The 26,391-nt window shown below is 43.3% G+C and overlaps 3 protein-coding genes and 1 pseudogene across 6 annotated transcripts; all 4 read left to right on the top strand.

Moving 5' to 3' along the window:
• The first annotated feature begins 2,567 nt into the window (after nucleotides 1-2,567).
• On the top strand, nucleotides 2,568-4,231 carry LOC146965464 (trace amine-associated receptor 13c-like). The gene is made up of 2 exons (XM_085764397.1): nucleotides 2,568-2,784; nucleotides 3,362-4,231. Exons 1-2 carry the CDS (start codon nucleotides 2,612-2,614, stop codon nucleotides 4,176-4,178), a joined length of 990 nt encoding a protein of 329 aa, XP_085620523.1. The 5' UTR covers nucleotides 2,568-2,611; the 3' UTR covers nucleotides 4,179-4,231.
• Nucleotides 4,232-11,642: 7,411 nt separating this feature from the next.
• LOC146965463 (trace amine-associated receptor 13c-like) lies at nucleotides 11,643-14,461 on the top strand. Of its 3 annotated transcripts, none has more exons than XM_085764382.1 (3): nucleotides 11,643-11,818; nucleotides 12,410-12,871; nucleotides 14,104-14,461. In XM_085764382.1, exons 1-3 carry the CDS (start codon nucleotides 11,646-11,648, stop codon nucleotides 14,459-14,461), a joined length of 993 nt encoding a protein of 330 aa, XP_085620508.1. In that variant the 5' UTR covers nucleotides 11,643-11,645. The 3 variants fall into 3 exon arrangements, with proteins under 3 accessions (XP_085620508.1, XP_085620507.1, XP_085620506.1); XM_085764381.1 differs by having other exon boundaries at nucleotides 11,646-11,722; XM_085764380.1 differs by having other exon boundaries at nucleotides 11,646-11,818; nucleotides 12,410-12,858; nucleotides 14,094-14,461.
• A 2,065-nt stretch (nucleotides 14,462-16,526) lies between these two features.
• LOC146965462 (trace amine-associated receptor 13c-like) lies at nucleotides 16,527-17,792 on the top strand. Of its 2 annotated transcripts, none has more exons than XM_085765404.1 (2): nucleotides 16,527-16,702; nucleotides 16,976-17,792. In XM_085765404.1, the coding sequence occupies exons 1-2, from the start codon at nucleotides 16,530-16,532 to the stop codon at nucleotides 17,790-17,792; spliced, it is 990 nt and encodes a 329-aa protein (XP_085621530.1). In that variant the 5' UTR covers nucleotides 16,527-16,529. The 2 variants fall into 2 exon arrangements, with proteins under 2 accessions (XP_085621530.1, XP_085621529.1); XM_085765403.1 differs by having other exon boundaries at nucleotides 16,530-16,605; nucleotides 16,975-17,792.
• Nucleotides 17,793-24,831: 7,039 nt separating this feature from the next.
• LOC146965461 (trace amine-associated receptor 13c-like) lies at nucleotides 24,832-25,618 on the top strand (annotated as a pseudogene).
• Nucleotides 25,619-26,391: the final 773 nt, after the last annotated feature.

Genomic DNA, 26,391 nt, shown 5'->3' with positions numbered 1-26,391 from the left:
AGGTGCGTTTCCATTACCCCTTGAAATGCGCAAAACCTAAATATCGAAATTAAAAACTTGTAATGGAAACACCTACATTTCGAAAAAACTCTCAAATATCGCAAAAAAGTTTTTGCGCTCTCATGAGGTGGTTTTTGAGACATATCGATACAAACGTGTATCGCAAAAGTGTAATGGAAACACTTTTTTCGCTTTTCTACACGTCACCGGCGTCACCGGAGTTGTGTGTGTCCACGCTGTGTTGGTTTATGTAACTTGAGGGGACAAATGAACCACATGTTTATTGTCATGCATTGCTGACCTGGGCATTGTTTCTCAGTAAATTAGAAAAACCTCCTCTATCGTTCCCCTTTTCCGTGCATGGTTGAAGGAGATTGGCTCGCATCCACACTCCCACTCCCTCCTGCGCCGAAATGTCACCTTTAGTCACATAAACCAGTACGGGTGTGTGGACACTGGACACACAACCAATATTGTTGTCAGCGCCTCATCACCGCTGGTGTTAAAAGACTCTGTTCTTTCTGCAGTCAGGTTAAAGCGCACATCCGCCGTGTTGGTAAACAAATAATCCCTCTATATCAACGGAGGCAACTGTGCTTGAGCAGCTTGGGTTGGAGGTGGTGTGAGTGCGGGCCAGCGGGGGAGAGGGGAGGGGGGGCATTAGAGCTTCAGCACGGAACAACTGGCCCGTGTGAGTGCGTCCTTATTTGTGGCCGCTGCAGCGCCACACGGGCTTTACCTTTCAGCAATCAAGCGCTGTTTTTGTCTTTGTTAAAAACAATAACAGCAACAGCTGTCGGCAGCTGAGATCGCTGTGCCTCACCATAGAAACGCAAGACGCATTACGGCTCATTCGCAAAATACCTTTCAATGGAAACAGCCGCAAATAGCAATTGCACTTTTTCGAAGTTTCAGAAATATCGCTTTTATTTTGCGAAAATCTGTAATGGAAACGCAGCTAGTGTAGAAGCAACATGGCGGTGTAGCCAGCCAGGCCGCAAAGCGATGTCCAGACAGCTCCCCGCCAACTCCCGTAGCTCCGGCTACCTGCGACACGTCCTCCTTCCCTGCTGTCGACTCGTCCGCTCATCCGGTCCGTCCGGTCCCGCACGAATGTCCGGTGGCGACTTCCTCGTGTCCGTGTTGTGCAGCAGTCTGGTTTCTCTGCCGAGGAGCTAGCTGATAGCAACACTGCTAAGCTAATGTACGGAGATAATGACGGAGACCACGCTGTCGCGGCTCGTAAAACTTTGCCGTTGTGTAAAGTAAACACACTCGACTGCGATACGTGAAAAGAATATTCTGACCGGTTAAAGTCTCTCTGGCAGTGCAATATCTGGGCCAACCTTTAGTCCGAGTCTCCAAACATCTTCTCTCCCTCTGCCGAGGAAAAACGCAGCCAGCTCCTTTCACTGTCCCGATGAACTCTGGGAAACTTCCTCCCGGAAAATGTTCTAGTCTCTTTTTTATTAAACAGAAAAAGTTAACCTTTATCATTTTTTTAAAGACCATAGAATATTTTTAAACAATGTAATACATGAATTACAGAGTTAATATATGAACAATATTTGTTTTAATCCTCCTCCTCCTTTAGTCCTCGCAGGCGTTTGGTCTGTCCAACGTCGTTCTCGTGCCCAGTCCTGATCACACTCCACCCACACCCCTGCCGACTGGCCTTTTATCTGTCCGAATCAGCCAACACCCTTCCGCTGTTTCACCGGTCGATTTCTCCATCAGCCTGGACAGGTACTCCCCTTATACAGTATGGTCAATCATCCTTCCTCTTCATCTCTCCATTGCCTAACCCCTTCCTCAGAGTTTCAGGTGCTGCCACCGTTACAGTCCTTGAGGCCTCCACCTCTCGGTCTGCTTCAGCCTGTTCCCCATTTCACGTCACAATTACCTTAAATGTCTCACCCTTTGACCTACAACTCTCATTTCTACCTCTAATGGTTTACAGCCATCATTTCATCATTTCACAGGTTTCAACACAAATCTCACAACAGCTGAATTCACATCACTTTCTCACTCTAGCCTTACCATTGGTATTACTATTGTTGATTATAACAATCATTACTTCTAAAGCAAGCAATCGCTTATTTCATATAACAAACCTCTGTGTTTGATGATTACATTGATTTCAAGAGCACAGTTCATGCTGTTATAAGAGGCCAAGTCCTGGGATCTCAGTCCGACTTGACACTATCCATGTTGCATCTGTTTTGCACAACACAACATGGGAAAAATCTGGTCACTCATTACTCTGTATGCCTTGATAAATATCTCTCAGCTTGACTGTTTCAGTGCTTCTGAGATTGTCTGAAATGTGGCACGCTATGAACTGCCATAGACTACATAGGGGGGTGTTTATGTGTCTTTCTGGACAAATATGGTCAACAATATTTCTTCTGCATTTCTTTGGGATACTACAGGTGTGCTGTGGCTATTCTTGCTGTTCCTCTACCTAATGGTGCAGAGAGTACAGGGGACATAAGTCCATAGGGAGAGAATGAGCAGAGAGGGACAGGAAAGGGAGAGACAGAGAGCCAGAGTCCAGCTTTATATGACCAGGTTTTGTTGAGAGAGTTGTCAGAGCTGCAGCTCTCTGAGGATGGAGGCTGAGGATGGAGCAGAGCTCTGCTTTCCACTTCTCCTCAACACCTCCTGTAGGAAGCCTGCATCTCCTTGGCCTGAAGCTGTGATCCTTCACATTGCACTTTCCTCCATCTCTGTACTCACTGTAGCTCTCAACCTGCTGGTCATCATCTCAATCTCCCATTTCAGGCAGAAAAACTTCTCACCTATACCTACAATGTTTTAACTTTGAAAACAGCTTCTGTAATCTTACCAGGAGAATTATCTATGACCTTGTTGCAACTTGGCACGGAATGTATATGTTGCTGCTGATTTAAATTGTTTTTAGTTTAGTGGGTTTATTTTGTGGAATAAGTACAATAAACAACATTATATATGCATATGTTTTAAACATAAATACAAACAAACAATAATTCATTTCTTTTTTTTTCTTTCCTTAAAGTATAGATACAAAACTAAACAAAACAAAACAATTGTACTTTGACCTAAAAGGTGTAGGCTGAACCTTCAGCTTATTTTGCCTACTCTTCTTAAATAAACATTTTGCATCCGCTCATTATAAACATTTTTGAAAGAACAAAACGTGAATATTCTACTGTATGTAGAATATAGTAGAATTCATGAGCACATTTTAAATTGCTTACACTTTGTCTTACTGAAATTATTCTTGTTGCAGATCAGACAGCATATTTAAACAGCTTAAATTGTTTTGTCACATAGATATGAGGCCTTGTTTGATGACAAATATTTTTCTCTTCTTCTCCAGGCAGCTCCACACACCCACTAACATCCTCCTCCTCTCTCTGGCTGTCTCAGACTTTCTCGTCGGCCTGTTGTTGATGCCAGGAGAAATCCTACGAAAATCATCCTGCTGGTTTCTTGGTGATCTGATGTGTTCTCTGTATGACTTTGTTTCCTTTATCATCACCTCCACATCAGTAGGAGACATGGTGCTGATATCAGTTGACCGTTATGTAGCTATTTGTGACCCTCTGCATTACACCAGCAGAGTCACTGAGAGGAGAGTTAAACTCTGTGTTTGTCTGTGTTGGCTCTGCTCTGTTTTCTACAATGGTCTCATTGTGAAGGACAACCTGACTCATCCAGACAGACACACTTCATGTTATGGAGAATGTGTGATTGTCATTGACTTTACAGCAGGAACTGTTGACCTTGTTCTGACCTTTATTCTCCCCATCACCATCATCGTAGTTCTGTACATGAGGGTGTTTGTGGTGGCTGTGTCTCAGGCTCGTGCCATGCGCTCTCACATCACAGCTGTCACACTGCAGAGCTCAGTGACTCTAACCCCAAAGAAATCTGAGCTGAAAGCAGCCAGGACTCTTGGTGTTCTTGTAGTTGTGTTTCTAATGTGTTTCTGTCCATATTATGGTGTTACTCTTGCAGGAGAAAACTTACTCAATAATTCATCTTCATCTTTTGTATTGTATATCTTCTATTTTAACTCCTGTCTAAACCCTATAATCTATGCCTTGTTCTACCCCTGGTTTAGAAAAGTTATCAGACTGGTTGTGACCCTGCAGATTCTGCAGCCTGGCTCCTGTGAGGCCAACGTACTGTAGAGAGGCTGTGGATAGATTGAGATGACACCTGCTCTGTGGAAAAAGTAATGAATATGTTTATGTTGTTCAGTGAGAGAATAGTGAAATCCAGAAAGTGTGAATGTAAAGTATGTAAACAAAAACACCTGACACAAGTTTCCCCATATGAGTTTCTGTCATTTTTCATTCTTGGGCCTGTTTTTCTCTGCATTTGTCTATGATGGATATTTTCTGTTGTCACACTTAAGCATTCAGAGAATGTAAGGGCCTGTCCCACACTTGGCTGGTGCACTTGGTTATGTACGCGCTTTGGTGACGTTTTTCCAGGTCATACATTTGCCTATAGTGTGCAAGCACATAGTAAGTGGCCAAGCACGCAGGGATATTTAAAAGCAATTGGGATATAGTTAACATGTGCAGCCTTGTGTCTGAGTGCCACTGCACAAAATCCGAAACATTTTCTACAATCAGCTCCAGAAAATATAATGTTCCTATTTTGCAAAATCTATTGAATGTTAGAGTGAGGATTTGTTAAATCAAATTATGTTTTTCAAGGTCAGCATCTTCTTGTCAATAGAGCTGAAACGCTCTACATTTACTATTATATTGTAACCTGCCATGAACCTAAGCCAGTCAGGTTTGTAATTCAGAATGTGCCAAGTTTTGAGCAGAGTCCATCAGGCGTCTCTGCTCACATATTATAAAATCATCTATTCACAGGAGGAACTACAGTATTGTGATACTGTTTTTTTATACAACCCTAATGACCTCTAGATGTTATCATTTAAGTGTAATGTTAGCTGCCTGTGACTCTAAGAGATGTCGGCTTGTTGTTGCTGTAGGTTCATCATCTCTGCAGGAAAAAAATTGGCAAGGCCTCAGGAAAGGAGACAACTGAAGGTCAGACAGAAACTCTTTGAGCTGAGGATTAGGAGCAGTCGGCCCACAGAGCCCAAACAATCTTGGTGTACAGAAAACACTGAACAACAACGTCCACCTATTGCTTTGTGTGTTTGCTTGTTTGTGCACTTTGAGGTTCAGTGATGCTTGTGCGTGACATTGCATAAAGCGGATCAGTGTTTGAAACAGAAAACAAAGAGCAAAACAGATATGAAATACAATAGCACATAATATAAAAGGAAATACAATGTGGCTAGATAAATACATAAGGTGGATAAAATGGTTGGGGGACAGAGTATTATAGGCAGTAGGACAATTGGGTGTGTTTTGAGGTGGGATTTGAAAGTGACGATGGAGTCCAGAGTGCGTATGTGTAGTGGGAATGAGTTCCAGAGTCTAGGTGCAGAACAGCTAAAAGTCTGAGCACCCAGTGAGGTGAGTGAAAATGAATGGGTGGAAAGCAGGGCGGCAGAAGAGGAACAGAGTGAACAGGGTGGGATATAAGGGTGTAGCATATTAGAGAGATATGGGGGGGCCTGGTTATGGAGAGCTTTGAATGTTAGCAGAAAGAGCTTGTAATGTATACGTTGATGGACAGGGAGCCAGTGGAGTTGCATGAGGACTGGTGTAATATGATGAAGACTTCGTACGGGTGATGATTTGGATACGAGAAGAAGAATTTCACTTTTATTGCCATTGAGTTTGAGCTTGTTGTTTGACATCCAGTTTGGGATGGTTTGCAGGCAGTCCATAAGGGCAGTAGGTGGTGATGTAGTGTCCGGTTTGGTGGTGATATAGATTTCGGTGTCGTCAGCATAACAGTGAAAGTAGAAACCAAAATGGCGGAAGATATTGCCAAGAGGGAGGTTATAGATGATAAAGGGTAGGGGACAGAGGACAGAACCTTGTGGAACACCGTGAGGGAGTGGTGAGGGTGATGATCTGGTATTTTCTCCTTGGATAAACTGTGAACGGTCAGACAGGCCATACCAGAGACCCCAGTGCTGGCCAAACGATCTAAGAGGATGGTGTGAGATATTGTGTCGAAGGTGGCACTGAGATCGAGGAGTATGAGGATGTTGAGTAGGCCAGAATCCGCTGCTAAAAGAAGGTCATTTGTAATTTGAGTGAGAGCTGTTTCTGTGCTGTGATTGCGATGGAAACCAGACTGGAAAGGCTCACAGAGGTTATTGTTTGATAGATGGTCTTGAAGTTGGCAGGCTACTGCATGTTCAATAACTTTTGAGATGAATGGGAGGTTTGAGATAGGACGATTGTGATGGAATTTATTCGGGTCTAAGCCAGTGTGGCAAGGTGAAGAGGGCCCGGGCGGGCTTCGAACCCCAGACTCCCGGGTAATAGTCATGCGCGCTAACCATTCGGCCAAAGGGACATCCCCTTTGCCACGTTGCCAGGGCACATGATAAATTGTAGGCATAGTGACATGAGCCTCAACTGTAACACTTAGTAACTTGATCTTCACCAGGCTGAGAAAACCTCAAAGGGGTAGATCCAGCCCCAGGCTCATAAAGATGATCTTCACCAGGCTCAGCCAACCCCATTGGCAGGAAGTGTGGGGATCCCCCAAGACCCAATCACTGGTAGCAAGTATTTTTCAGTTGGATTCTTCTCTTGCTGCCAATTCTTGGGGTCCTCGCAGGCATTTGGTCTGTCCAACGTCGTTCTCGTGCCCAGTCCTGATCACACTCCACCCACACCCCTGCCGACTGGCCTTTTATCTGTCCGAATCAGCCAACACCCTTCCGCTGTTTCACAGGTCGATTTCTCCAACAGCCTGGACAGGTACTCCCCTTATATGGTCAATCATCCTTCCTCTTCATCTCTCCATTGCCTAACCCCTTCCTCAGAGTTTCAGGTGCTGCCACCGTTACAGTCCTTGAGGCCTCCACCTCTCGGTCTGCCTCAGCCTGTTCCCCATCTCACGTCACAATTACCTTAAATGTCTCACCCTTTGCCCTACAACTCTCATTTCTACCTCTAATGGTTTACAGCCATCATTTCATCATTTCACAGGTTTCAACACAAATCTCACAACAGCTAAATTCACATCACTTTCCCACTCTAGCCTTACCATTGGTAACATGTTGATATCTTAACCTCACTTTTAACTAATATATGACTTTATATGGTCAACTTTTCCTTCTGCATACAGAGTGCTAGGTACATTGCCATTGCACATCTTGTATTGTCTAACTGCACTTCCTCTTTTATATGCCAGTGTATGAGACACTAGGGGTGTAAAGGTATACCGTATTTCGGTATACCGCGGTGGTGTAAAGCCACAGTGGTGATACCGTGAGACTTCCAAGCTCACGGTGACGGTAATTAATTAATTATTTGTAATATTATGCGGCGCTGCCGGCGCAACTCCGCTTACACGAGTAGGGAACTCACAAATAAAACATTTCACTTCACGTTCACATTAAGATCAGTGGTCAGTTGTCACTCAGTCAGCCACATTATAATCTAATTTTACAGCTGCAGCAGTAGATTGAAAAAACGTTTCCTACCTGTGTGCTGCTCAAATGTATTCCATTTAGTTCAGGGCGGGCTGCATGGTCAGCGTCTTTGGTTCAGTGACAGTCCAATCAAAAGAGGTAGTTTTGGTAAACACACGCGAGACCCACATGATCCAGGAAGCTGGAAAAAAGCATGGCATGATGATGGCAGGCTCCGAACCAGAGGCAGATTTACCCGCGGGCCCGGTTGACCCGGTGTCCCCAACTTCACCACCTCTTTATCCTCCAGCCAAGCGTCTCCGTTCATTTGTTTGGGAGTTTTTTGGCTACCCAAAACAACCAGATGGATCCATAAAAGACGACGGAGAGCCGACTTGCAAACTATGTAACAAAAAAGTAGCTGCAAGATCGGCGAATACATCTAACATGATGTCCCATCTCCGCGAGTGGCATGAAAAAGAATATGCACAGCTCAAGTCCAAGCAGGTAAGATGAATCATTATAAATCCCACTGTGGCCGGTCTACCATGTTTCATTCAAAGAGCATGGTTATTGTTGTTGTACGTCGCTGTCATTCTCCGTGAACGGCATGGTCTTGTTGTCTACAGAATATGCAGATTTACAAGGCATCACTACATCGCTTTGCAACGCTTTGTTCACTTGTAGATTAGTTGTTTGTTTGGCGCATGGCAGTGACGTCATGCCAAAGAAAAAAAAAGACGAAAGAAAGAGAGAGATTGAAGGAAAGAAGGAGAGAGAGAAAGATGGACTATAATAGATAGATGCACTGAGAGATGCATAATAGAGGCTGTGTGTGTGTGTGTGTGTGTGTGTGTGTAATATAAATATATATATATATACTGTATGTGTGTGTGTGTGTGTGTGTGTCTCTGTGTGTGTAGGCTATTATATGTAGAGAGAGACTTTAATGACTGAATATTAATAATTACATTTAGCTGACACTTAAGCATAAACCAAATGTAAGTTGTATTACTTTACATAAAGCATGTACTTAATTTTTTTGATCTCTTGTGTAGAAAAATGTTCTTTTAAAATATACTAATTCAACTGTTTTGTTTTTCTATTAGGAGGCGGATAGAGCTACTACGAGTAGGATGTCAGCGAGTCAGACCAAAATCCAAGAGCCTTTTGCCAAGGGTGAGAAGTGGGATCCAAAATCAAAGAAGGCAATTGAACTCAATCAAGCTGTGGCATATTTTATAGCAAAAGATATGTTACCTTTCCAAGTGGTCGAAAAACCTGGATTCCTAGCCCTGATGAAGAAAGTGGCCCCACAGTACAATGTACCAAGTAGAGTTCACTTTGGCAATAAAGAAATTGAGAAAATTTACAACGAATTACGAGCAAGTGTGCAAGAGAAGGTGTCAGATGGGGTGTGGTTTGCAGTGACCACAGACCTGTGGACCAGCAGCTGTGGAGGCGGTGAACCATACATTAGTTTTACCATCCATTACCTCTACTCGGAATGGAAGCTGATGGCTCACTGCTTAGAAACCATGTACTTTCCTGAAGACCACACACATGCCAATATTATTGAGATGGTAGAGAATTTGCTCAGTGCTTGGAACATTAAGATGGAAAACATTGTCTGCTTCACAACAGATAGTGGCTCCAACATGAAGAAGGCGTTTGAAGAGAGCCCTGTGGAGTGGTTAAGCTGCTTTGGCCATAACCTCAACTTGGCCATTAATAAGACCATGAAAATCCGGAGAGTGGAGGATGCAGTCAGGTCCTGCAGAAAGGTTGAAGCCTTTTTGCGAAGTTGGAAAAAGAAACAAGTAAAAGCAGAAAGACCTGGGGCTGGGGGGCACTACTAGCCAATGTAGCCATTCTCTGATTCATGATGTGGTAACCAGGTGGGGCTCCACATTTGAAATGCTGTCAAGATTCCTGGAGCAGAAGGAGGCTGTCTCCTCTGTTTTGACTGCAGACAGGAACTCACGCCATCTCATGCCCAGTAGTGCAAACATAAATGCCATGGAGGACATCTGCCAGGTCTTTTCCCCCCTTCATGACTTCACAGATGCCCTTGCCTCAGAAAAAAGGGTCACCATATCAGCTCTGAAACCTGTCATGGACCACATCACCACAGAGATCCTGTTAGATTGTGATGAAGATTCTGCTCTCACCAAACAAATGAAGCTGGCAATCAAAAATGACTCGGAAGCACGGTATTCAGAAAATCATCTGCGAATCATGGATCTCTGTTGTTTCCTCGATCCAAGATTCCAGGCTAGGTTCTCTGCCAATGTTGAAGACACAAAGAGGATCTGCATTGAAGAGGCCATGAAGCTCATTCCTCTCACAGCTGCACCACCAGGTATGTCCCAATGCCAAAAACACAATCAAATCAGTTAGTACAATTAAAACAATAAATTTTCAACAAATAATTTATGATTGTGAATTTTATTGTTACATCTCCAGAGCCTGCACCAGGAGAAGCTCCTATGGACACGGCAGGGTCTTCAAGCAGTGAGAGACGAGCCAGCATGAAAACACTTTCTGGAATCCTGAAGCACATCACCACCACACAAGCAGCAAGACAGGATGACAATCCTGCTGCAAGTGGATTCATGCCAGCATCCCAGAGCCCAGAGCAGAGGGTGACAATGGAAATAAACCTATACCTGTCCCTGCAACCCCTCAATGCAGATGATGATCCCCTGGAGTGGTGGAATTCCAACAAAAATCAGTTTCCACTTTTAGCTAATGTAGCAAAGAAATTCTTATGCATTCCCGCCACAAGTGTACCATCTGAGAGGGCATTTAGCACCAGCGGGCACATCCTCTCTCACCTAAGGTCACGACTCACAGTAGACAAGGTCAACATGCTGTCCCTCTTGCATCACAATCTGCCCTAATATGCTCATGATATGATGATATGGTTTCTGTGTGTGTAACAGTTCTCTTACATTAGGTCCTGTTCTTATTTTGCTACAGTTAATGTGTACAGTGCAGTTCTTTAATAGCCTAACGGGGCTCAGTCTCAGGTTTAAGGGGTGTTATTTCATGTTTTACTGTTGTGTAATGTACAGTAGCTTTTGGCCTGTAGCCCCCCAGGTTTACGTTTATGTATGTTCCTGATCCTGAGTCTGACTATTGCTTATTTATTCACCTGTACAGAGCTCTCAGGTTTAAAATGTTTATGGCAGTCGAGTGACACCTCCAACTGTTGGTTGTTTACCTGTAAAAAGAATTCTTCTTGGATCATGACCATAATATTGGTTTCAGTTGAATAATTGTCTGGTGATTTACAGACAGTCACACACACATTTTGCTTAAATAAAGCAGTTTTCTTCTAAGAATGATACTTGTCTGTTTTGTTGGTTATTTCATGGCCCCTAGTACCAAAAAAAATCTTTAAAAAAATAAAATACCGTCACCGTGAAATACCGTGGTATACTGTACTAACACAGTCACCGTACCGTACTGCAAAATCCCATACCGTTACACCCCTATGAGACACTACGTCATACATTTCTCAATTTAGTGTTGTTACGGTTATTACTATTGTTGATTATAACAATTGTTACTTCTAAAGCAAGCAATCACTCATTTCATATAACAAACCTCTGTGTTCTTAGAATGATTACATTGAGTTCAAGAGCACAGTTCATGCTGTTATAAGTGGCCAAGTCCTGGGATCTCAGTCCCACTTGACACTATCCATGTTGCATCTGTTTCCTGGTTGTACTGTTTTGCACAACACGACATGGGAAAAATCTGGTCACTCATTACTCTGTATGCCTTGATAAGTATCTCTCAGCTTGACTGTTTCAGTGCTTCTGAGATTGTCTGAAATGTGGCACGCTATGAACTGCCATAGACTACATAGGGGGGTGTTTATGTGTCTTTCTGGACAAATATGGTCAACAATATTTCTTGTGCATTTCTTTGGGATACTACAGGTGTGCTGTGGCTATTCTTGCTGTTCCTCTACCTAATGGTGCAGAAGGTCCAGGGAGCATTAGTCCATAGGGAGATAATGAGCAGAGAGGGATAGGAAAGGGAGAGACAGAGAGTCAGAGTCCGGCATTATATGACAGAGGTTTGTTGAGAGAGTTGTCAGAGCTGCAGCTCTCTGAGGATGGAGGCTGAGGATGGAGCAGAGTTCTGCTTTCCACATCTCCTCAACACCTCCTGTAGGAAGCCTGCATCTCCTTGGCCTGAAGCTGTGATCCTTCACATTGCACTTTCCTCCATCTCTGTACTCACTGTAGCTCTCAACCTGCTGGTCATCATCTCAATCTCCCATTTCAGGCAGAAAAACTTCTCACCTGTACCTATGATGTTTGAACTTTGAAAACAGCTTCTGTAATCTTACCAGTAGAATTATCTATGAACTTGTTGAGCCTTGGCACGAAATGTATATGTTGCTGCTGGTTTAAAATTGTTGTCAGTTTAGTTTAGTTTAGTTTAGTTTTGTGGGTTTATTGTGTAGAATAAGTACAAAGAACAAAATTATATACGCATAATTTTAAAAATAAATAAACAAACAATAATTCATATTTTTCTTTCCTTAAAGTATAGATACAAAACAAAACAAGTGTACTTTGACCTAAAAGGTGTAGGCTGAACAGCTTCAGCTTATTTTGCCTACCTTTCTTAAATAAACATTTTCCATCTGCTCATTTAAAAAATGTTGACAGATCAAAACGTGAATATTCTACTGTATGTCGAATAGAGTATTTCATAATAGTAATTCATGAGCACATTTTAAATTGCTTACACTTTGTCTTACTGAAATTATTCTTGTTGCAGATCAGACCACATATTTAAACAGCTTAAATTGTTTGGTCACAGAGATATGAGGCCTTGTTTGATTACGGATATTTTTCTCTTCTTCTCCAGGCAGCTCCACACACCCACTAACATCCTCCTCCTCTCTCTGGCTGTCTCAGACTTTCTCGTCGGCCTGTTGTTGATGCCAGGAGAAATCCTACGAAAATCATCCTGCTGGTTTCTTGGTGATCTGATGTGTTCTCTGTATGACTTTGTTTGCTTCGTTGTTACCTCCACATCAGTAGGAGACATGGTGCTGATATCAGTCGACCGTTATGTAGCTATTTGTGACCCTCTGCATTACACCAGCAGAGTCACTGAGAGGAGAGTTAAACTCTGTGTTTGTCTGTGTTGGCTCTGCTCTGTTTTCTACAACACTCTTATCTTAAAGGATGATCTGACTCAACCAAACAGACACACTTCATGTTATGGAGAATGTGTGATTGTCGTTGACTTTACAGCAGGAACTGTTGACCTTGTTCTGACCTTTATTCTCCCTATCACCATCATCGTAGTTCTGTATGTGACCGGGTGAGTCATCTCCCTCCTGGTCACTGCATGGCGCTGTTGTCAGCCTGGCGCAGGTTAATGGGGGGACGGCACTGTTAGGTGATTAAAACAGCTGTGTTGGTCGACATTGTCCCTCTCTGCTCCTGCTGTGCGGTGCGTGCGGTGCGTCCGGTGAGCTGGCCGGCGTGCTTGTTTGTGTCTTCCCGTCGTATCATTAAGTGTTGGAGCAACGGCGAGCTGGTGGAGCGACGCTGTGTGTGTGTGATTGGGACAGGTGTGTTTGGTCGCTGTTCTCCCTCTCTGCCTCTGCTGTGCGGCGCGTTCGGTGAGCGGGCTGGCGTGCATGCCCGAGTCTCCCCGTCATATCACTAAGTGCTCGGAGCGGCGGTGAGCCGGAGGGAGCGAGCGGTTCTGGTGGGCGCGTGTTGGGTGCAGTAGAGCTCAGAGCGGGGCGCTGTAACCAGCGGCCCCCACTCTCCTAGTTCTGCACACTATCCTGCGTCCTGGTGTGTTCCGGTCATCGGCCACCACGATGTTTGCTGCTGTTTTGTTTGGCTCGATTACATGGTTTTGATTAAATGATTGTTGTTGCCGACGACAGTGACCTCGGAGATATTTAACAATTTATTTCTTTTTTTTTCTTGTTTTTTTCTTTTTCTTTTGTGGGGGGGGCGGGTTTGATAATTGTTTGTTTTCCTCTAATTTGCATTTGAATATTTTAAGAAGATATTATGTTTAATTTGGTTTTGTATTATAAATAGTATTTAATTGTTTGTGGTGTGTGTGCGAGGTCAGCTAGACTGCGGCCATCTTAATTTTTCCCTCTCTCCCTGTGGACAGGTGCTGTAGTCCAGCGCGGCGGCCCAATCCCTGGTGGTGGCTTCTTCACTCCTCCATTGCGTGTGTGTGCAGTGTCACGGGTGATATTATTTTCTTGGTTTGTTTCTCCTTCCCCTTGGTTTGATTTAGTCGCCGTGGCTGGCCCAGCCCTGTCCATTCCCCTTTCTTTGGCCCAGTCTGTTGTGAATGTGAAATATTTTGGCAACTATTGAAGTTTTATAAAAACAATATTGTGACAATAAATTATTATCCTTTTGATACATGAACTCTCCCCTGTGGTGATTCGAGCCTGCGTGACCTTTTTCATTTTTATAAAAATACAGTAACTATTTCCTGGGGCGAAACTCCCCAGGTGGCGTTGTTGGCAACCACTCACCATTACCCACCACTCCACCTCGCCACATGTACATGAGAGTGTTTGTGGTGGCTGTGTCTCAGGCTCGTGCCATGCGCTCTCACATCACAGCTGTCACACTGCAGAGCTCAGTGACTCTAACCACAAAGAAATCTGAACTGAAAGCAGCCAGGACTCTTGGTGTTCTTGTAGTTGTGTTTCTAATGTGTTTCTGTCCATATTATGGTGTCTCTCTTGCAGGAGACAACTTACCCAATAATTCATCTTCATTTTTCGTATTTTACCTGTTCTATTTTAACTCCTGTCTAAACCCTATAATCTACGCCTTGTTCTACCCCTGGTTTAGAAAAGTTATCAGACTGGTTGTGACTCTGCAGATTCTGCAGCCTGGCTCCTGTGAGGCCAACGTACTGTAGAGAGGCTGAGATGAATATGTAAAGTAATGAATATGTTCATGTTGTTCAGTGAGGGAATTATGAAATCCAGAAAGTGTAAATGTAAAGTATGTAAACAAAAACACTAGGTTGCCTCTGTGTTTCTGTCATTGTTCATTCTTAGGGCCTGATTTACTAAGATCCCAAATAAAGAGTACTATATTGCATGCTTGTGGTAAAATGTTACGTGTTTGGTTGGTGTACGTTTTGTTTGTGACCTACTGAGAGTAATTTCCTAAATGACAACAAATGCAAACAGAAGTTTTGAAATGAGGGTTTTGTAACAAGTTCCTCAATGGAGATTTTGAACGGAAAGCTGGATGATTGCAAATGCAAAATGAAATTTGACCCAATGGATTAATAGAAAGGGGCAAATGAACACATTGTTGAGATACAACAAAGAACAAATGTGGGAGATTATCTGTGACAAAGTAAATGTGGGTGGTAAAACAAGAATAAAACAGTTCAACTCTGCATTTGTCTATGATGAATATTTTCTGTTGTCACACTTAAGCCTTCAGAGAATGTAAGGGCCTGTCCCATTTCTCCACACTTGGTTGGTGCACTTGGTTACGCACACACTGGTGATATTTATTTATAATATTTATATTGTTTATATGGAGGAACATGAACTTCAGTAAAACTGATAAAAGTTTGGGTGCTGGTGTTGGGCCTGTTGCAGCCGACTGTAGCAGTGCAGGTCCTGCCCGTGAGAGAGAGAGCACAAACAGCACTGTCCATTATGAATGCTGAAAAAATTTGACAGGCCACATGACGCTGTGTGTGTGTGTGTGAGAGAGAGAGATATAGAAATAAAAAGTATTACAAATTCTGATCCTCACTGCTTCATCATGGTCAAACTGAGGAGAACAGAGAGGCTGAGCCTCTCGCCAGGAGCTCAACTGAACAAATGAAGAGAAGCTGATGGAGATGACTGTGGAGAACTCAACAGTCCTCTCCATCAGCTCAAGAACCACCAAAGAAACTTGAAAGTTTAGTTCAAAGTCTCACTGGACCTACCAGCAGCCTTGGATATAGTGAACCACAGCATCCTGATATCTGTACACTCTGATGTGGACATTGCAGGAAAAGCACTTTCTTGGTTTGAATCCTCTCTCACAGGGAAGTACAAACATCCTCGTCCCATCCACTTCCCTCTGGGGAACCCCAGGTGTCCATGCTGGGCCCCCTCCTCTTTCTCATACAAACCACTTTCCTGGGTCAAATTATCAATTTGCATGACTTTGTGTGTCAATGCTATACAGACAATACCCAGATATATCTGTATTCCCTGCAGACCTCATCCTGTCGTACACAAACGGCAACTTCAGCTAGACTTATCTAAAATGTACTCATAACGGCCAATCAGTCTATCCATCGCCTCTCGCACTGTCATTGTCGAATTAGTCTCTTTATCCCTTGCTTCAACAAAAGTCATACAAATTCTGATCTGCTGTCCTTCACTATCCATGTTGCATATGTGTCCTGGTTGTACTGTTTTTCACTACACACCATGGGAAAATCTGGTCACTCATCACTTATGCCTCCAAACTCTTGAACCCGGCAATAAGTATCTTTCATGTTGACTGTTTCAATGCTTTTGAGATTGTCTGAAATGTGGCACTCTGAACTATAGACTACATAGGAGGGTGTTTATGTCTCTGTCTAGACAGATATTGTCAACAATATTTCTAATGCATTTCTTTGTGTGATAGTTGACGGTCCTGTTACTATGCCTTCAATTGATCATGTGCCCTGGCTACTTGGCCACAGGGATATCCCTTTGGTCAAATGGTCAACGCGCATGACCCTTACCTGGGAGACTGGGGTTCAAACCCCACCCGGGCCCTCCTTCGTCCCGCCACTTTTGGATTACTACAGGTGTGCTGGTGCTATTCTTGCTGTTCCTAATGGTGACAAGGGTCCAAGGGACATTAGTCCATCAGGAGAGAATGAGCAGAGAGGGATAGGAAAGGGAGTGACAGTCAGAGTCCCGCATTATATGACCAGGTTTTGTTGAGAGAGTTGTCAGTGCTGCAGCTCTCTGAGGATGGAGGCTGAGGATGGAGCAGAGCTCTGCTTTCCACATCTCCTCAACACCTCCTGTAGGAAGCCTGCATCTCCTTCGCTTGAAGCTGTGATCCTTCACATTGCACTTTCCACTGTCTCTTTACTCACAGTAGCTCTCAACCTGCTGGTCATCATCTCAATCTCCCATTTCAGGTAGAAAAACTTCTCACCTAAACCTATGATGTTTTAACTTTGAAAACAGCTTCTGTAATCTTACCAGGAGAATTATCTATGACCTTGTTGCGCGTCATAAGATTTATATTCTATGTTGCTGCTGGTTTTAAATTGTTTATAAATAGCTTACACTTTCTCTAACTGAAATTGTTCTTGTTGCAGATCAGACCACATATTGAAACAGCTTATATTGTTTTGTCACATAGATATGATGCCTTGTTTGGTGACAGATATTTTTCTCTTCTTCTCCAGGCAGCTCCACACACCCACTAACATCCTCCTCCTCTCTCTGGCTGTCTCAGACTTTCTTATCGGCCTCCTGCTGATTCCAGGAGAAATTGTACGAAAATCATCCTGCTGGTTTTTTGGTGATCTGATGTGTTCTCTGTGTGACTTTTTTTACTTCATTGTTACCTCCACATCAGTAGGAGACATGCTGCTGATATCAGTCGACCGTTATGTAGCTATTTGTGACCCTCTGCATTACACCAGCAGAGTCACTGAGAGGAGAGTTGAACTCTGTGTTTGTCTGTGTTGGCTCTGCTCTGTTTTCTACAACAGTCTCATTGTGAAGGACAACTTGATTCATCCAGACAGACACACTTCATGTTATGGAGAATGTGTGATTGTCGTTGACTTTACAGCAGGAACTGTTGACCTTGTTCTGACCTTTATTCTCCCCATCGCCATCATCGTAATTCTGTACATGAGAGTGTTTGTGGTGGCTGTGTCTCAGGCTCGTGCCATGCGCTCTCACATCACAGCTGTCACACTGCAGAGCTCAGTGACTCTAACCACAAAGAAATCTGAGCTGAAAGCAGCCAGGACTCTTGGTGTTCTTGTAGTTGTGTTTCTAATGTGTTTCTGCCCATATTATGGTGTTACTCTTGCAGGAGATAACTTACTCAATAATTCATCTTCATCTTTTGTATTGTATCTCTTCTATTTTAACTCCTGTCTAAACCCTATAATCTATGCCTTGTTCTACCCCTGGTTTAGAAAAGTTATCAGAGTGGTTGTGACTCTGCAGATTCTGCAGCCTGGCTCCCGTGAGGCCAACGTACTGTAGAGAGGCTGAGATAAGATAAATATGTTCATGTTGTTCAGTGAGAGAATTATTAAACCCAGAAAGTGTAAATGTAAAGTATATAAACAAAAACACCAGGTTCCCTATGTGCTTCCGTCATTGTTCGTTCTTAGGGCCTGATTTACTAAGACCCCAAATAAAGAGTACTATATTGCATGCTTGTAGTAAAATGTTGCATATTTGGTTGGTGTATGTTTTGCATGTGACCTACTGAGGGTAATTGCCGAAATAACAACAACCATGTTGAGTTCCAGCAAAGGACAAATGTGGGAGATTATCTAAGAGTATAAGTAAATGTGGGTTGGTAAAACAAGAATAAAACAGTTCAACTCTGCATTTGTCTATGGTGGATATTTTCTGTTGTCACACTTAAACATTTAGAGAATGCAAGGGTCTGTCCCATTTCTCCACACTTGGCTGGTGCGGTTACGCACACACTTTGGTGACATTTATTATGTCGAACGTACATTTGCCTATAGTGTGCAAGCACATAGTAAGTGGCCAAGCACGCAGAGATATTTAAAAGCAGGGACCGACACACTTAACATGTGCAGCCTTTCGTCGCAACACCTTTATAATAATGTTTTTAGTTTGCAAAATCTATTGAATGTTAGAGTGAGGATTTGTTAAATCATATGATGTGTCTGAAGGTCGGCATTTTCTTGTCAATAGAGCTTAACTGCTTTGCATGTTCTAGCTGGCATGAGCCTAGTCAAAATCATTTTTCACGTTAGAAACGACATCATAACTGAAGTAACAGTGCACAGCGAATGTTTTGAATAAACAGTCTGCTGCTGTATCTCATCTACTCCCAAAGTGTTTCTATGCACAAGATTCTAATTGTAAATGTGGAAGCCCAACTGTGCAAGTGAAAACAAATCAAAACACAGGACTAAACAGAGCTTAATGAAAAATATTTACATGACAAGTCATAATCAATAGTGAAAAAGCCATGATTATGTGAAAAAAAGGTCAAAATTATGAGAAGTAAAAGTCTAGAAACTTATCCTAAATAGAACAAATGTGGGAGATTATCTATGAGTCTTGAGGTTGGTAAAACAAGAATAAAACAGTTAAACTCTGCATTTGTCTATGATGGATATTTTCTGTTGTCACACGGCCTGTCCCATTTCTCCACACTTGGCTGGTGCGCTTGGTTACGCACACACTGGTGACATTCATCATGTCGAACGTACATTTGCCTAAGTGTGCAAGCACATAGTAAGTGGCCAAGCAGGCAGGGATATTTAAAAGCAATCGGAACATAACATGTTGTGCAGCCTTGCATCTAAGTGTCATTGCACACACTGGAGCACAAATCCAACTCCCTTTTCTCCAAACGAGAAAATATAATGTTTTTAGTTTGCAAAATCTATTGAATGTTAGAGTGAGGATTTGTTAAATCATATGATGTGTTTGAAGGTCGGCATTTTCTTGTCAATACAGCTTAACTGCTTTGCATGTATAGCTGGCATGAAACTAAATCAGCCAGGTTTGTAATTCAGAACGTGACATGTCCAAACTTTGAACATCCATCAGTCCATCGGGCGTCTCTGCTCACATATTTTCAGAGTCAAAATCATTTTTTACGGAACAAACGACATCATAACTTAAGTGACAGTGCACAACAGTCTGTTGCGCAAGATTCAAATTGTAAATGTGGAAGCCCAACTGCGCAAGTGAAAACAAAACAAAACACAGGACTTAACAGAGCTTAATGAAAAAATGTTTACATAACTCAAAATCAGTAGTAAAAAAGCCATGATTATGTGATAAAAGGTCAAAATTATGACACTATGAGAAACTTAGTCTCAATGAAGACAATAAAATTGAAATTCAAGATTATGAGGAAAAAATAATATGAAATATCAGATAGACAGTCAAATTTATTTTATTGAAATTTATTCAGTGGAATTTTACAAATGTGTCTTGTGGCTGTTCTTTTACCTAATGATGCCAAGGGTCCGGGGGACATTAGTCCATGAGGTGAGAATGGACAGAGAGGGATAGGAAAGGGAGTGACAGTCAGAGTTCAGCTTTATATGACCAAGTTTCGTTGAGAGAGTTGTCAGAGCTGCAGCTCTCTGAGGATGGAGGCTGAGGATGGAGCAGAGCTCTGCTTTCCACATCTCTGTCGTGTTGTTTCACTGAACACTTAGGAATAAACACTAGAACAGAGTCTCCAGCTTCATTTACTCAGCACGAACATTATCCTTCACAACACTTCTTCTTCTCATGCATATCGTACACAACATTTCCTCAGTCCTGTAGTCAGAACAAACATAGCATCGCCACCTACTGGCCTGGCGTAGCATTAACATTTAGAACACAACATTTCCCCCTTTCTTAAAAGTGTTACATCCTCTTCACTAACCAAATGGGGACTATCTTAAAGGATGTTTTCAAATGCAAGTATCGACTGTAATGAAAACCTGAAAGTCACTTCAACTGCAGTATAACCATTAACAGAACACAGTAAGAACACTGCATTACCACAGTACATTTGTTATTTGTTTTCTATCTTAAACCTTTTTTTTTTTTTTTTTTTATGGCAGCTTATAAAGCACTCAGGTACTTTCAAGTAGCATAGTCTTTGAGCCACTCTGGCTGTTTTCTGTTCCGTTGGCTCCTGTTTGGTACACGGTTACTTGGAGCAGGCTCCTCAGGCCTTGGTTCTCCAGCTGGGAGAGTGAATGTCTCAGGCAACACTGACAGGTGAGAAGAATCCCACGTCTTACCATCAGTGAGCGTGTAGCTGTGTGGTCCTTTCCGCTGTATCACTTGATAAGGCTCACTGAACTTGGGCTTTCCTTTCTTGACATGCACTGGGTTTCTCACACGCACAAGACTCCCTGGGTGCAGGTTAGGTGCCTTGGCATGTCTCTTAGCATCAGTGTATGTTTTCATGTGTAACTGCTTCTTCTTTACTCTGTCTCTCAGTGTGAGGTCTGGAGCAGTTGTGACTTCTGGTTGAACAGAGAGTTTGGTTCTCATCTTTCTTCCATACATGAGCTGGAAGGGTGATACACCTGTAGTTGCATGTGGTGTAGCTCTATAGATTTGGAGAAACTCAGTGATATGAGCTTTCCATGGAGCTTTCTCTCTCTCTGCAGTAAGGATGCTTTCCTTCAACACTCTATTTAACCTCTCCACTGCCCCGTTGCCTTCTGGATGGTATATGGTGGTTCTGATGTGTTGTATGTCTCGTTCTTTCAGGAAAGAGGACAGTTCTGAGGAGGTAAACTGAGGGCCATTATCTGTTACCACAGTTACCGGGTTTCCCTTTTGGCTGAACACAGTGCTCATGAAACGAATTACTGTAGCTGTAGTGCACTGTGGAGCAAAACAAACCTCTGGCCACTTTGAATAATAATCTAACATTGTAATAGCAAATTTACAGTCAGCAGGACCCGTTTCAAATGGCCCAACAATGTCCAGTGCCAGCTTTTGCCAGGGTCCATCTGGCAGGGGAACTGGTGTCATTGGTGCAGGTGCCGTCCTTGTGGATTTGTCATTCAGCTGACAGGGCATGCATGTGGCGATGACCGATTGTACCTGAACATCCATCTTAGGCCACCAATACAAGTCTCTGAGTCTTTGCTTGGTACGGACTATGCCTTGGTGGCTCTCATGTGCCAGGTGCACCATGTGTGAACGTAGCTGTACAGGCACCACTAACCTGTAGCTCCCTCTTATGATGAGTGACTCATGCATGGACAGCTCATTTTTTACCTGGTAGTAAGGCATCATGTCGGCTGGCAGGCCTTTAGAGGTTGCCGGCCACCCCTTTGTCATGTAGCTACGCAGCTGGCGTAACTCTGGGCAGAGAGAACAGACATCTGCAAAGTCGGACATGGGCACTGCCATCAGGAGAACAGACACAGCAGCCACAGTCTCTGGTTCTATATCTGGGGAGCAGTCCTGGTTGCTTGGGAGTGGCAAACGAGAAAGGCAGTCTGCTGCCTGGTTCTGTTTACCAGGTCTGTAGACAATGTCATAATTGAAACAGAGTAGCCTGGCAGACCAGCGTGCTACTCTCATTCCTGCCCTTCCCATGCCTTTTGTATTCAGGAGTGTGGTTAGAGCCTGATGATCAGTTCGCAAGGTGAATTTTGTTCCCCATAAGTAAGTCCTCCAGCGTTCTGTAGCCCAGACACAAGCCAAAGCTTCTTTTTCCACCACTGAGTATTTCCTCTCAGTAGCACTCAGGGAACGAGAAGCAAATGCCACTGTTCTTTCGGAGGTGTCTGGGTGTATCTGTGTGAGAACTCCACCTACGCCATAATCAGAGGCATCTGTGGAAACTATTGTGGGAAGTGAGGGGTCAAACATGGCGAGTGCTGGACTATCAGTGATAAGTTGTTTTACTTTCTGAAAACTGTTCTGTGCATCATCAGTCCATGTGAATGTAGTGTCACGTAGCACCGCTCGCATTGGCTCCACAACAGTTGCGTAGTTTTGTATGAACTTGGAGTACCACGAAGTCAGACCCAGGAAAGATCTGAGGGAAGTGGCATCCGCAGGTGCTGGAGCATCACGAATGGCCACAATGTGGTCATCATTTGGCTGCAGTCCATCTTTAGTTATTGTATGACCCAGGTAAGTCAGTTTTTCCTGATAGAACTTGCATTTCTCTGTATTCAGACGTAGACCAGCTTCCTGTAGCTTGTGGAGCACAGCTTTCAGGCGTCTCTCATGTTCAGCACGGCCAGATGAGTAAACGATAATGTCATCCAAATACGCTTGAACTCCCTGTAGACCTTGCAGCACAATGGACATCATCTTCTGAAACGCTGAGGGCGCTGATGCGAGCCCATAACAAACTCGCTTGTATCTGAACAGCCCCTCATGGGTTATGAAAGCAGTCAGATCTCTACTGTCCTCGTGTAGAGGAACCTGGTGATAAGCATTTGCAAGGTCGATTGCAGAGAACATGGTTGCTCCTCTGAGCTCTGAAAAGAGCTCCTCCATGTGTGGAATGGGGTAGCTATCAGTCACTACAGCCTTGTTGGGCTCCCTGAGGTCCACACACATGCGTATTCTGGTCGAATTCTTCCGTTGAGTCACCACGATCGGTGACACCCAGGAAGACGCGTCGATTTTCTCGATGATGTCGGCATCCATTAGGTTCTTTAACTCTGCAGAAACAGCATCTCTCACAGTAAACGGCAACCTCCTTAATTTCTGTTGCACCGGTTGCACATCATCTCTGACTTTAACCTTGTGCACAAAATGTTTCACACAGCCCCATGTATGCAGTGGTGGGGCTGTATTGGCAGATGGAGGTGTGATGGTTATCTCCCTGATTTCTTGTTCTGCTTTTGGCATCACTTTGTTTCCCATGATAACAATGTCCAGAGCTGTGATTAAATCCAACCCCAGCAGTAGTGAACCTGACTTCACAATGTAGAAGGAGGCGGGAGCAGAATGTCCATCATGTTGTATTTGTATGTTCAGTATACCTAGTACTGGGATTCTCTGCCCTGAAAATGTCACCAGCGGGATCTCAGCTTTCCTCAGGGGTACATGGCTGAATGAGTTCTCATAAACATGGGCTGGCAATATGGAGACTGACGATCCAGTATCCATGATTAACTCACATGACTGCATATTTGGGAATGTGCCTAATTTCACTTTACACATTATTTTCTTCTCTACAGGTGCAGAACCTTGCAGATGTAATACAGTCAGCTCGGGAATAACGACTTCCCCTACTTCATGTTTGTGACCTGATCTGCACACTTTTGCAAAGTGACCAGTCTTTCCACATGATTTGCATACTTTGTTTGTAGCCGGACATTTTGTAGAATTTGCCAGGTGTTTATCTGAGCCACATCTGTAACATTTTCGTGTGTGTACAGTCTTTGTTTCACCTTTGTTTTGGCCACTTGTGTTGTTGGGACGTCCACCTTCCCTCTTTGGAAACTTTTTAATCTCCCGGACTGTCGTTTCATTTTGTGAGAAAGCACTGGCATCACGTGCGGCGGACTCCACTTTTTGCAATCTGTATGGCTTTATTCAATGTTAGTCTGTCTTCCAATAACAAACGTTCACGTATGCGCCCACTGTAAGCTTTTTCAACAATTTGATCACGTAGCATATCTTCCTCGACATTTCCGAAATCACACAGTGCCAGCATCTCACGTAGCGCGGAGACGTACTGCGCCATTGTTTCATCATGTCTTTGCGCCCGTTGGCGGAACTTGTGTCTTTCGGCAATCACATTTACTTTCTGCACAAAATGCGCCCGCAAGGCAGCAACAGCCTCGGCGTATGAGGTACCTGTGTTAGGCAACGTGTAGAAAATCCTCTGTGCTTCAGTACCAACGCTGTGTAGCAGTACAGCTCGTTGTCGGGTGTCGGGCCACTCTTCTCCTTCCACGTCGATTACAAGCAGGTAATTTTCAAACATCTTTAGCCATATTTCAAACGGCATTGCAGGGTCTCCGGGACATTGGAGGAATGCAGGGGGCAAAGGAGTAGTAGCCACGGCCATTCTCGTCGCCAATTTGTCGTGTTGTTTCACTGAACACTTAGGAATAAACACTAGAACAGAGGAGTTGTCTCCAGCTTCATTTACTCAGCACGAACATTATCCTTCACAACACTTCTTCTTCTCATGCATATCGTACACAACATTTCCTCAGTCCTGTAGTCAGAACAAACATAGCATCGCCACCTACTGGCCTGGCGTAGCATTAACATTTAGAACACAACAATCTCCTCAACACCTCCTGTAGGAAGCCTGCATCTCCTTGGCCTGAAGTTGTGATCCTTCACATTGCACTTTCCTCCATCTCTGTACTCACTGTAGTTCTCAACCTGCTGGTCATCATCTCAATCTCCCATTTCAGGCAGAAAAACTTCTCACCTATATCTATGATGTTTTAACTTTGAAAACAGCTTGTTTTGTCACATAGATATGAGGCATGGTTTGATGACAGATATTTTTCTCTTCTTCTCCAGGCAGCTCCACACACCCACTAACATCCTCCTCCTCTCTCTGGCTGTCTCAGACTTTCTCGTCGGCCTCCTGATGATACCAGGAGAAATCTTACGAAAATTATCCTGCTGGTTTCTTGGTGATCTGATGTGTTCTCTGTATGACTTTGTTTCCTTCATTGTTACCTCCACATCAGTAGGAGACATGGTGCTGATATCAGTCGACCGTTATGTAGCTATTTGTGACCCTCTGCATTACACCAGCAGAGTCACTGAGAGGAGAGTTGAACTCTGTGTTTGTCTGTGTTGGTTCTGCTCTGTTTTCTACAGCACTGTTGTCTTAAAGGATGATCTGACTCATCCAGACAGACACATTTCATGTTATGGAGAATGTGTGATTGTCATTGACTTTACAGCAGGAGCTGTTGACCTTGTTCTCCCATCACCATCATTGTAGTTCTGTACATGAGAGTGTTTGTGGTGGCTGTGTCTCAGGCTAGTGCCATGCACTCTCACATCACAGCTGTCACACTGCAGAGCTCAGTGACTCTAACCACAAAGAAATCTGAGCTGAAAGCAGCCAGGACTCTTGGCGTTCTTGTAGTTGTGTTTCTAATGTGTTTCTGTCCATATTATTGTGGCTCTCTTGCAGAAGACAACCTATTCAGTAACTCATCCTTATATTTTGCAGTGTATCTCTACTATTTAAACTCCTGTCTAAACCCTATAATCTACGCCTTGTTCTACCCCTGGTTTAGAAAAGTTATCAGACATGTTGTGACTCTGCAGATTCTGCAGCCTGGCTCCCGTGAGACCTACGTACTGTAGAGAGGCCGTGGAGAGACTGAGATGACACCTGCTCTGTGGAAAAAGTAATGAATATGTTCATGTTATTCAGAAAAGGAATTGTGAAACCATGAAAGTGGAAATATAAAGTATGTAACCAAAAACACCTCTGTTTCTGTTGGGCTGCTCTATGAATAAGCCATGAAATCTATACAATCTAAAGTCTAAAAGTAGAGGCCTTTGTTTTTTATTCTCTCTATTTTATAAGTATACATGCTCATATTTTATTATGAAGTCTCCTTATCTTTTGTTTTTCTTCCTCTGCTCTGTTAATTTTTACACATTAGCAACTGTATGCAATAGGGGTGGAGCCGAATCCAAATCTGGTATTCGGAAAGATACAAATACCCTTTTTTTTCTTTACAAATACTTATTTTGAACAAATACTTTTAAAATGATTTGTATTTGAGAACAAGAAAAACATCATATCAAAAAGCTGCGTTTCCTCATGTGACCACAGTGAATATTTATAGGGTGACCAAACGACCTCTTTTCACGTCCTGTCCGAGGCATCCGAGGGGTTTTATGAATTCATGAATATGTCCGTATATGATATGACCTTGACAGCCGAGTTTACCTGTGATCTACCTGTTGACCCATATAAAATCCATTCCTGATCGTTCAGTTGTGCTGTCAGAGGTCTATGGTTGAACTCGTGTGCGATGTGTATCCCCATATTGATTCAAACCAGACGCGGCCCGACATACATGTCCGGTGCTGAAGCCTGGACCCAATGCGGCCCGACTTAATGTTCCTCCTTAGCCTACATGTTTATTGCTGGATTTATGCAAAA

Source organism: Trachurus japonicus, chromosome 21, assembly GCF_045865225.1.
Source record: "Trachurus japonicus isolate A0001 chromosome 21, Traja_1.0".
Classification (NCBI taxonomy): domain Eukaryota; kingdom Metazoa; phylum Chordata; class Actinopteri; order Carangiformes; family Carangidae; genus Trachurus; species Trachurus japonicus.
This window is presented reverse-complemented; position numbering and strand designations above follow the sequence as displayed.